Genomic DNA, 12,054 nt, shown 5'->3' with positions numbered 1-12,054 from the left:
GGAAAGGGAAACAGTTTGCATAGAATTAGAATGCAATTTACTTATATATTATAGAGATCTTAAATCAGCATGCTTATTCCTTGAAAGTAACAACCATTTAACATCTTAAAAAGATGTGAATTCAGTCACATATCTGTGTAATTGCTGACAGTCTTAATGGTGGTTCATTTGTTCTCTATTACCATTAATACTACCACTACTACTGAATATTTCAACAATTCCTTGCTGTATTCTTATTATTGTTTTTTGTGTAAGCAGGTAATTTGAAAATTATGAGACTATTATTTCATATTTATATTATGGATAGGAGTTATACTAGGTCAGAAGTGATATCTTCTATCTCTATTTCGATAATTATTTAAAGCAAAAAGATGATGCTTACCACAACTTGTAACACCTGTTCATTGTGAAGCGAAGAGGAAGAGGATGAAGAAGAGGAGGACGAATAAGAAGAGGGAGAGTCAGCCATCATTTGCGCCAAAGTCTGCATCAGCGTTTTTCCAAGGAGAAAAAATGAGCTAAACATGGCAATTACGCCAAACACCATTCCAAAATTGAACCTGTCAAAAGGAAAAAAGAAATGTAAATTTACGATTTCTCTCAATTCATGGAGTAGCAAATTCACTGACCAGCCACAGTTCATAGCTTCAAAATAATGGCTAAAAAATTTCAGTAACTGTCTCTTTCCTACATAAACTTCAAATATTTGACTGAAGCATGAGCAGTGGCAGTTTTATAATTTATAATTTTCTGATAACTAAAGAATCTGAATATCATTCCCAATAAAAAAAGTTCATTTCCTCTCATGCATTTGCTCATTTACATAACATTGTTTTTATCTTGTCCTTATGTCGTTATGAAAGCCTTTTGTCATCAAAGACATCCATCTTTTCATCTACCTCTTCTAGTGTCTGCATTGTATTTCAGCTTTATTTTGTGATAAAATGAGCTTAAATATTAACATGGTACAATTTAGTGATAGTTTCTTTCTTCTACTGTTTTAATCTTTAGAAGCTACCCTTCTATAATAGAGATAATCTGCCACATTTTCTAACTTTGATAAGTTGTGCTTTTCAAGGAACTTGTTCATTTCATTAAAACTGCCAAATTAGGCCGGGCGCGGTGGCTCAAGCCTGTAATCCCAGCACTTTGGGAGGCTGAGGCGGGTGGATCACGAGGTCAAGAAATCGAGACCATCCTGGTCAACATGGTGAAACCCCATCTCTACTAAAAATACAAAAAATTAGCTGGGCATGGTGGCACATGCCTGTAATCCCAGCTACTCAGGAGGCTGAGGCAGGAGAATTGCCTGAACCCGGGAGGCGGAGGTTGCGGTGAGCCGAGATCGCGCCATTGCACTCCATCCTGGGTAACAAGAGTGAAACTCCATCTCAAAAAAAAACAAAAAACTGCCAAATTTATAGGCATAGAATTGTTCTTAATAGTCTTACTATGTTTTTAATGTCTATAGAATCTGTAGTAATGTCCTCTTTTCAATTCCCATTTTTCTTTTTGAAACAGTGTCTCACTATGTCATCTAGGCTGGAGTGCAGTGGCACAGTCATAGCTCACTGCAACCTTGACCTTCCAGGCTCAAGTGATCCTCCCACCACAGCCTCCCGAGTAGCTGGGACTACACACCCATGCCACCACGCCTGGCTAATTTTTATATTTTTTGTAGATATGGAGTTTTACCATGTTACCCACGCTGGTCTCAAACCCCTGGGGTGAAGCAATCCACCCATCTCGATCTCCTAAAGTGCTGGGATTACAGGCATCGGCCACGTGCCTGGCGTCAATTCTCATTTTTAATTACTTATGTCTCTTTGCCCTTGATCAGTCATGGTAGGGATTTATCAATTAATATTTTCTATTTATTTATTTATTTGAGACAGGGTCTTGCTCTGTCATCCAGGCTGCAGTGCAGTGCTGTGATACTGGCTCACTGCAACCTCCGCCTCCTGGGTTCAAGTGATTCTTGTGCCTTAGCCTCCCAAGTAGCTGGGACCACAGATGAGTGCCACCATGCCCAGCTAATATTTGTATTTGCAGTAGAGACAGGGTTTCACCATGTTGGCCAATCTGGTCTCGAACTCCTGGCCTCAAGCAATCCGCCTGCCTCGGCCTCCCAAAGTGCTGGGATTACAGGTGTGAGCCATCGCACCCAGCCCAAATAATATTTTCAAAGAACCAACTTTTGGCTTTGCTGATTTTCTCGATTGTAGATTTTCTATTTCACTGATTTCTGTTCTTTTTATTATATACTTCTTTCTACTTTGTATGCCTTGATCTGCTATTGCATTTTCTGCTAACTCTGATAATTTGATTGTTTATATTTAGCTCTAATCCATTTGGGGCTAAATTTTTAACAAAAATGAATTTAGACCATGCCACCCCTGACCCTCACATTCTCTCATCTACAGAACCTGCCACTATCTTGGGCGTCCCAGAGATCACTGTAAAGCGCTAACCATAAATTGCCATAAGTGCCTCAATTTTTAATGTATGTAAACCACAATGATACATCCCATAAGGTTATATAAAACCAGAAAGTTAAAACTGTCAATATTTTAAAACTCAGAAGACTGCGAAATGATGAAAATAGTTAATTTACAAGCTATCCATCATGATCACTTAAATAACTTAAACCAAAAAAAAAAGATGAATACCATTGGTAAAGCATCCTTGCTTTCCGCCGTCCCCAACTGTAAAAGGCACGATTGAAAACAGCAGTTTGCCATCTTATGTGGAAAGGTGAGATGCTCAATCCATTGTTTTCCAGCCAGTCTTCATAAGAATGTTTAAAATAGACAGATGACTAAGGAGAAAGCAAAGTTCTACATCACTCAATTTTGAAGAACAATTTATAATGTGTAAGAAAATAAAACAAAGTATTTTCTAGAGGAAATCAAGATGCTGACTGCCAAAATGTTTATAATCTTAAAGCTTTATGTTTATTCTTCAGAATATTAAAGGTCACAGACCTAACTGGTCTACTGAGATTAGGGTCTGGTAAACTATGGGCCACAGGCCAAATCCAAACTACAGGCTGTTTTCATACAACTTGTGAGCTAAGAATACTTTTCACCTTCTTAAGGAATTATAAAAAGTCAACAAAACCCAAACATATGCAACAGAGACCCTGTGTGGCCCACAAAACCTAAAATACTTACTACCAAGCCCTTTACAAAAAGTTTGCTGACCTCTGCTTAGAACAGTGTGGTCCAATAGAAATATAACATGAGCCACAAATGCAAGCCACATATATAACTTTAAATTGTTTCGTAGGCAAATTTTAAATATTAATTTTCATGTACTTTTACCCCAAAATATCCAGGATATTTTAACATGTAATCAACATACACTATTGTTGAGATACTTTATTTTTTGGGGGTGCTAATTCATTGAATTTCAACGTCAACTTTATACTTAGAGCACATCTTAATTTGGACTAGCTCTGATTCAAAGGCTCAATAACCACATGTAGCTAATAGCTACCGTATTGGACAGCATTGGTCTAAAAGCGTTGTGTTATAATTTAAAAAAAAAAACAAAAAACAAACAAAAAAAACCCTGATCAATCCAAGAGAAGGACAGTTGTGATTAGTGCTTGCTTTCTTCTTCTGAGTAACAACTCTAAGAAGTTAGGTCAACCTCGATCAGGTAAAAAGCACAAAACTTATCTAAAGCCGTCTTGGTCTCAATAATGTCTCTTAAATTATCTGGGGTTGTGGGGATAGCTGCTTATACACAGCCCCAACAAGAGTTTTACCTTTAGGGAAGTTTGAAGTCCTTGACTAATATAGGATTTTGGATGACATATGGCTGTGTTATATACCTTACACAGTTACAGTAAGTATTGTCACATTGATGCCCACCGATGTGAGAAACTTATCTGTCCGAGAAGGAAATCTTAGCCCTATCATACTCTTAAAAACTGACCAGAGTCTGAATATAGGTAGCTGTTTGCTTTAGATCTGTAATGTTATCTGCTCTCAGTCTTCAGGTAGTTTTTTGTTTGTTTGTTTTCCAAGACTTGGAAAAGGAGTAACACACTTCTCCAACAAATGTCTATGCAGAAATCCAAGAAAAACTAAGGGTGGAACACTGGAAGCAGAGAAGCTAAAGATGCAGGCTCCTAAAAATTGAGGTCTCTCCATTTCCCAGGCAGATACTCTGAATGAGTGTTAGGTCTTTTGCTCAGAGGATGGTGCTCTCTTAAGGAGTTAGGGGATGTCACTAAAACCAGTGACATCTTGGTCACCTCACACACTTGTGACTAGAGACTGTAAAAGTTTTTAGATATTTTTTTTTTCCACATACGCAACGTGAAGAAATCATGTGACTTTGTATGTGGGTCTTACTATCTTGCTCAGGCTTGTCTGGAACTCCTGGCCTCAAGCGATCCTCCCACCTCTTCCTCACAAGTAGCTGGGACTATAGGCTGTACCACCATGCCTGGCTCATGTGGCTTTTTCAAACAATAAAATCACTGTGGCCCGTATTGCTTATGGCATGTTAAGCACTATGCCAAGTACTTTACATTAGTGCTTTTTCTTTTCTTTTCTTTTCTTTTTTTTTTGAAACAAGGTCTTGCTCTGTTGCCCAGGCAGACAAGAAGTGCAATGGTACGATCTTGATTCACTGTAACCTCTGATGCTCAGACTCAAGCAATCCTCCTACTTCAGCCTCCAGAGTAGCTGAGACTATAGGCATGCACCACCATGGTTGGTTAATTTTTAAATTTTTTGCAGAAATAAAGTCTCACTTATTGCCCAGGCTGGTGTCAAACTCCTGGACTTAGGCAATTCTCCCACCTCAGCCTCCCCCAAAGTGCTGGGATTACAGGTGTGAGCCACTATGACCAGCTAAATCAATGCTTTTCAAACACAAACAGGTGCAGAAGAATCACCTGGGATCTTGCTAAGATGCAGATTCTGATTCCCTAGATCAGGGATGACGCCTGAGATTCTGCATTTCTTTCTTTCTTTCTTTTTTTTTGAGATAGAGTTTTGCTCTTGTTGCCCAGGCTGGAATGCAGTGGCACAATCTTGGCTCACTGCAACGTCCGCCTCCCGGGTTCAAGCAATTCTCCTGCCTCAGCCTCCTGAGTAGCTGGAATTACAGGCACGTACCACCAAGTCCGACTAATTTTTTGCTTTTTTTAGTAGAGACGGGGTTTCATCATGTTGGTCAGGCTGGTTTCAAACTCGTGACTTCGTGATCTGCCCACTTCAGCCTCCCAAAGTGCTGGGATTACAGGCGTGAGCCACCGTGCCTGGCAGAGATTCTGCATTTCTTTCTTTCTTTTTTTTTTCTTTTTCACTATCTCCAGTAATGGTTATAAGCAAGAGATTCTGCATTTCTAACAAGTTCCCAAATGATGCAAGTGCTACTTACTGGTCCTTGAACCTCAGGTTGAGGAGCAAGACTTTATGTGGATACACTAATGTAATTCTCTCTATAATCTTAGGAGATCCTTAGTATTATCTCTATTTAAAGATGAGAAACCAAGGTACAGATAGCAATTTGCCCAAGGTCTCATTGACTAGAAGCCCAGCCCTGGATCTAAGGACTATGCTATATAACCTGCTGCACTTTACAAGTTTAAATGATACAAAGGAAAGTCTCATTTCATCTTATTGTTAAAGCTAAAACACATAATACTATGGTTTTCTATTTTAAGCGGTATTCATAACATGAAGGTTTTGCTATTCATAACTGGAATTTTTATTAAACATTTGAGAATTTATATGAACTTATTCCATACATATACCCTCCTCCATCCCCTACTCGCCAATGCTCAATTCCGAAAGCTTGCCTGAAGCATGTGGTCAGATAACTCTTTCTGATTTTTTGCTACCCTTCTCAAATAACTGGAAAATGGACCGTGCACCCAGGGTATCTGGTTAATGTGAGGGGGACGCAGTGTGCAAATCAGAATTCAAGGCGTCAGAAACTGGTTACATAAATCCTTGCTACTTGAGCGTGCAACTTTGAAGTACATTCTGAACTGGTAACATCAGTAGCACTTGGGAACTGGTTAGAAGTGCAGAATTTTAGCCCGTGCCGCAGACCTGCTGAACCGGAATCTGCATTTTGACCGCAACACCAGATGATCATATGCATTTTTAAATTTGAGACTACTGATCTAAATCACAGCTTGATTTAGATTCATTCCAATATCTGAGTCTCTAGAGGGTCTTGACCTGAAAAACAATAAGGGAAAACACTGCTTTTACTAAGCAGACGTTTTCTTTTCCTCCCTGCTGCACTGCAGCTGCTGGGTCTGACAGGGCCCCGGCCCTCCCGATCCCACCACTGGCGCCTCCCGGGCAGGACCCGGAAGGCTGACGGGCCTGCACTGCCCCGCACTGCGACAGTGGCAACCGCGCAGGACGCCACACCCCTCCCACGGCCGGCAATGCATTATTTACTCCACCGGGCCGATTCGCCACGCGGACTGTCGCACGTGGGCACCGTCCAGCCCAGGAGGCGCGAGGCAGGGGAAGAGAAAAGAAGGCCTTGGGCGACACACAGGGCCTTGCCCTCCAGCCATGGGCATCGCGGGCTTGGACCTTAGGCCCAAGGCCCTCACCTTCAGCACCAAGTCGGTCAGGTAGACGACAGTCCAGCCACCCACCACCACCACCACCAGCGACACCGGAATCATGGCGGCGGCGGCGGCAGAGGAGAGAAGGCAAGCCCCGGCGTCCTCCCTGCACCGCAAACAGCTGACCGCGCGCGCCTTACAGCCCCAGCATCCGCGCAGGAACCAAGCTACCTCCGGCTCCTTCCCCACAGTTTCCCACCGGACTCTTCCTGTGAGGACACACGGGCGGATTTGCGAGTACCGGAAATGGCGGGGGGGCTTATTTTTGTGGGCGCTCGGGCGCCGCCGTCCTGGCGGTAGTTTGAACTCGGTGGCTAGTCTCGTAGCGATTTCTTAGGCTTTGGCCCTCCCTGCTGTCTACTCTCCATTCTCGCCAGTTCTGGACAGGGGTTTGCTGTTTCTTTTAACCTATGAGGATTTGGGGTCATCTGAAGTAATCATCTCTCCCTCCCCGACCCTGTCATAGATAATCCAGATTTAATTATGTTTATCCTTTTTACTGAAGTGTAATTTACATATAATGAAATCATACATACAGATCTCAATTGCCCATTTCTATGAATTTTGATAAATATTTATATCCGTGTACCTAATCAAAATAGAGAAATTTTCCCTCTCAGGAATTTCCTTCTTACGTCCCTTCCTAGTTAATAGTTCTTCCCCCGTTCTGATTTTTTTTAACTTTATGTAAATAGAATGCAGTAAGTACTCTGTGTCTGGCTTATTTCGTTCAACACATTTTTTGAAATGTATCCATGTTGATTAAATTAGGCTCTTTTACCCAGGCGCGATGGCTCACGCCTGTAATCCCAGCACTTTGGAAGGCCGAGGAGGTTATATCCCGAGGTCAGAAGTTTGAGACCAGCCTGGCCAATATGGTGAAACCACATCTCTACTAATAGTACAAGAAAATCATACGGCATGATGGCACATGCCTGTAGTCCCAGCTACTCGGGATGCTGAGGCAGAAGAATCGTTTGAACCCAGGAGGCAGAGGTTGCAGTGGGCCGAATTCGAGGCACTGCACTCCAGCCTGGGTGACAGAGCGAGACTCCGTCTCAAAAAAAGAAAAAGAAAGGAAAAGAAAAGAAATTAGGTTCTTTTTTAAACCTTTTCCATTATAATATTTGAGATGGGGCTATGGTTAAAAATCAGAGCTGTGAACACCTACACATTTTAATGTTGACGTATATACCTGATTATATATTGAACTAAAGCAGTGGTTCTCAGCCTTACCTGCACTTTAGGATCACCAAGAGTCTTAAAAATTCCCGATGCCCATTCTGTATCCTCGACCAGTTAAATCAAATGCTCGGTGGGACACAAGCATTTATACTTTTTAAGCCCCTCAAGTCATTGCACTGTGCAGCCAAGGTTGAGAACCACTGAACTAGATAATCTCTAAGAGGAAAGAAAACTATTTTTTTTCATTCTATTAATGTGCATCTTTACAAGTTACTTATTTCAGCTTTTCTGGAAAAGCCTCATTAGCTGTAATAATGCTAATACCAAAATATTGAGAACATAATACTATCTCAAGAACACGTATCCCAAATAAAAATGTATCCTCAACCCCCTTCCAAGTGAAAATATAGAATATCAGAAACCTATATTACAAATATTACTACTAATTTACCTCATTCTTCCTACTTTTCCTGAAGTTTTACTCACTTAGGCACATGTCTCTCAAGATAGCTTATGACTGTTTTACATATCTTTGCCTATTTGTGTGTATATATGTTGTTATAAATGATTTCAGTTTTCTTTGAACTTAGCTGGGTGTAAATTATAAAAGTTTATATTCAAGCACCCTGTAGTTCTCCATATACAAGTGTCCCAAAAGTCTTAACGCTGCTTTAAGTTTTAATACTTTCTGAAACATTAATGCTACAAACTTGCAAAAAGTCACTTGAAAGTTTATTTAAATTTCTTATATGCTTATTTTATTCTGTAAATTTCGAACTTTTTTTTTTCTTTTTTTTTTGAGACGGAGTTTCACTCTTGTTACCCAGGCTGGAGTGCAATGGCGCGATCTCGGCTCACCGCAACCTCCGCCTCCTGGGTTCAGGTGATTCTCCTGCCTCAGCCTCCTGAGTAGCTGGGATTACAGGCACGTGCCACCATGCCCAGCTAATTTTTTGTATTTTTAGTAGAGACGGGGTTTCACCATGTTGACCAGGATGGTCTCGATCTCTTGACCTCGTCATCCACCTGCCTCAACCTCCCAAAGTGCTGGGATTACAGGCTTGAGCCACTGTGCCCGGCCAATTTCAAACATTTTTAAATTTTTTAGTCCCTCTAACAGAAAATGGCAAACATTGACTGAAACAAACAAAAAAACACTTTTCAAAAAATCACAAACCAAATAAGCATGAAATACAGTTAAATAATTTTACTTTCACATGATGTATAAGTTCATAGAATTTATACTCCTGAAGTTATTAAAAGCTTAACACTATACTAAGACTTTTTTTTGAGATAGAGTCTTGCTTTTGTCACTCAGGTTGGAGTGCAGTGGCACCATCTTGGCTCACTGCAACCTCTGCCTCCCAGGTTCAAGTGATTCTCCTGCCTCAGCCTCCGAGTAGCTGGAATTATAGGTACCTACCACCACTCTCAGCTAATTTTTGTATTTTTTATAGAGACGAGGTTTCACCATGTTGCCCAGGCTGGTCTTGACTTCCTGACCTCAGATGATCAGCCAGTCTCGGCCTCCCAAAGTACTGGGATTACAGGCATAAGCCGCCATACCGGGCCATATATTGAGACTATTGATACACTATTGTGTTTGATCTGACCTTTGTTTGTTCTTATGTAATGACTCTGTAGTTTTTAACAATATTCTCTGGGAGCAGAATATTGATTTAAGAATGGAAATATATTCTCTTTTGTTAACCTGCAGCCTTGTCTGTACCACTTACTGGGACAAGTACCAGATACCATGTGGCTATCTGGTAGTCCAAAGTACATAGGAAATGAGTTGGTTGTGCTTTTCTGTTTCTAGCCTAAAAATTTAGTTATTCAACTGACTTCGTGTTTTCATCAGGGACTCAGCAGTCAAAACAAAGCACTGAATTGAATCCTGCTGGTTGCTGGAATTTAGCAATAGTGGAAGCCAGCTGGTGGCAGCAGAAGAGACAGGATAGAGGGTGCAAGGTGGCAGCAAAGAATGCCTGAATTCTAGAAGATTAGGGTATTCTTCCTTAGAATAAATGTATGACTTAATTTACAAATTGTCTCAGGTTTCTGTGAAGTAAGTATTTTAAATAAAGGACACACAGCCAAGCTTTAATTTACATCATTTGTATGTATATTATTTTTAGAGGGGCACAGAATATATATATTGGCTGAATGCAAAGGAGCTGAATGTTAAAAGTCAATATTTGGCTGAAGCAGAATATCACCATTATATAATAAACTTCAGCAATAAAAGAATATATGTGAAATATGAAAATTAAATTTTAATATATTATTGAAAATATTAGTATTCAGTTAGTCATACATAATGTATACATATTTCAAAGTAACACATACATGATAAATATATACAGTTTATATTTCTCAATGACAAAGTATTGCCATTCAATTTTTTTCTAAATAAATTTTATTTTTTTAGAACAGTTTTAGACTTACAGAAAAATTGAGAAGCTAGAACAAAGAATTCCCACATACCCTACCTGACAGCCAGTTTCGCCTATTGTTAACATCTTATATTAGTATGATACATTATATATATATATATATATATATATATATATATATATATATTTGCATTTTGCATTTTAGGTTTTGGGGTACATGTGAAGAACATGCAAGATTGTTGCATAGGTACATACATGGCAATGTGGTTTGCTGCCTTCTTCCCCATCACCTATATCTAACATTTTCCCCCATGTTATCCCTCCCCAACTCCCTATCCCCTGCTGTCCCTCCCCTACTTCCCTTCAGATAGACCCCAGTGTGTGATGCTTCCCTCCCTGTGCCCAAGTGTTCTCATTGTTCAACACCCACCTGTGAGTGAGAACGTGTGGTGTTTGATTTTCTGTTCTTGTGTCAGTTTGCTGAGAATCAGGGTTTCCAGGTTTATTCATGTCCCTACGAAGGACACAAACTCATCATTTTTTATGGCTGCATAGTATTCCATGGTGTATATGTGCCACATTTTCCCTGTCCAGTCTACCATCAATGGGCATTTGGGTTGGTTCCAAGTCTTTGCTATTGTAAACAGTGCCACAATGAACATTCGTGTCCATATGTCCTTAGAGTAGAACGATTTATAATCCTTTGGATATACACCCAGTAATGGGATTGCTGGGTCAAATGGAATTTCTATTTCTAGGTCCTGAGGAATCGTTACACTGTCTTCCACAATGGTTGAACTAATTTACACTCCCACCAACAGTGTAAAAGTGTTCCTATTTCTCCATATCCTTTCCAGCATCTGTTGTTTCAATTTTTTTTTTTTTTTTGAGACAGAGTCTTGCTCTGTTGCCCAGGCTGAAGTCAGTGGCACGATCTTGGCTCACTACAACGTCCACTTCCTGGGTTCAAGCAATTCTCCTGCCTCAGTCTCCTGAGTAGCTGGGACTACAGGTGCCCACCACCACACCTGGCTAATTTTTGTGTTTTTAGTAGAGACAGGGTTTCACCATATTGGCCAGGCTGGGCTCGAACTCCTGACCTCCAACAATCCATCTGCCTCGGCCTCCCAGAGTGCTCAGATTACAGGCATGAGCCACCACGTCCGGCTGCTATTCAAAATTTTAAAGTTTGACATGACATTCAGAAATATGTATTTCTCATCAATGTCAGCTGATAGTTTGCTTCTGGGATCATTATAGTCTACATTTATGACATTAACTTGCAATAGTCAGGATAACCTAGCTTATGCTTTGGAAGTAGAGAAATAGTCATTTATGCCTTAGTCTGATTCAGTGACTTTGCATTTTTACATAAACAAAGGAAGCAGTCCAGCCAGGTGTGGTGGCTCACACCTGTAATCCTAGCACTTTGGGATGTCAAGGCAGGTGGATCACCTGAGGTCAGGAGATTGAGACCAGGGTGGCCAACATGCTGAAACCCCATCTCTACTAAAAATACAAAAACTAGCTGGGCGTGGTGGCAGGCACCTATAATCCCAGCTACTTGGGAGGCTAAGGCAGAAGAATCACTTGAATCAGGCAGGGAGGGTGGAGTGGGAGGCAGACATTGCAGTGAGCCAAGATCATGCCACTTCACTCAAGCCTGGGCAAAAGAGTGAAACTCTGTCTTAAAACAAAAAACAAAAACAAAGGAAGCAATCACATAAGGATTTATCTAGGTGAGTAGCAGAATGACTTTAAGTTCTGTCATTTTTGTCCCGTACTTGTGAAGATATGCTATCAATTTACATTACCAGGGTAAAATTAAACAGAACTGTTTTAGGGAAATTCATTGTGGCC

At 40.6% G+C, this 12,054-nt stretch overlaps 1 protein-coding gene across 2 annotated transcripts in view; it reads right to left on the bottom strand.

Moving 5' to 3' along the window:
• Positions 1-6,804, bottom strand: part of MBTPS2 (membrane bound transcription factor peptidase, site 2) — a 109,659-nt gene extending 102,855 nt beyond the window's left edge. For both annotated transcript variants that reach the window (XM_010334866.3, XM_003924099.4), the window contains exons 1-3: positions 6,599-6,804; positions 2,670-2,818; positions 383-560 (exon numbers count right to left, since the gene is read on the bottom strand). In XM_010334866.3, the coding sequence (XP_010333168.2) occupies positions 383-560; positions 2,670-2,818; positions 6,599-6,673 (402 nt within the window). In that variant the 5' untranslated portion in view covers positions 6,674-6,804. The remainder of the gene's footprint in view (positions 1-382; positions 561-2,669; positions 2,819-6,598) is intronic.
• Between the last annotated feature and the right edge of the window lie 5,250 nt (positions 6,805-12,054).

This window comes from Saimiri boliviensis, chromosome X (genome assembly GCF_048565385.1).
Source record: "Saimiri boliviensis isolate mSaiBol1 chromosome X, mSaiBol1.pri, whole genome shotgun sequence".
In the NCBI taxonomy this organism is placed as follows: Eukaryota; Metazoa; Chordata; class Mammalia; order Primates; family Cebidae; genus Saimiri; species Saimiri boliviensis.
This window is presented reverse-complemented; position numbering and strand designations above follow the sequence as displayed.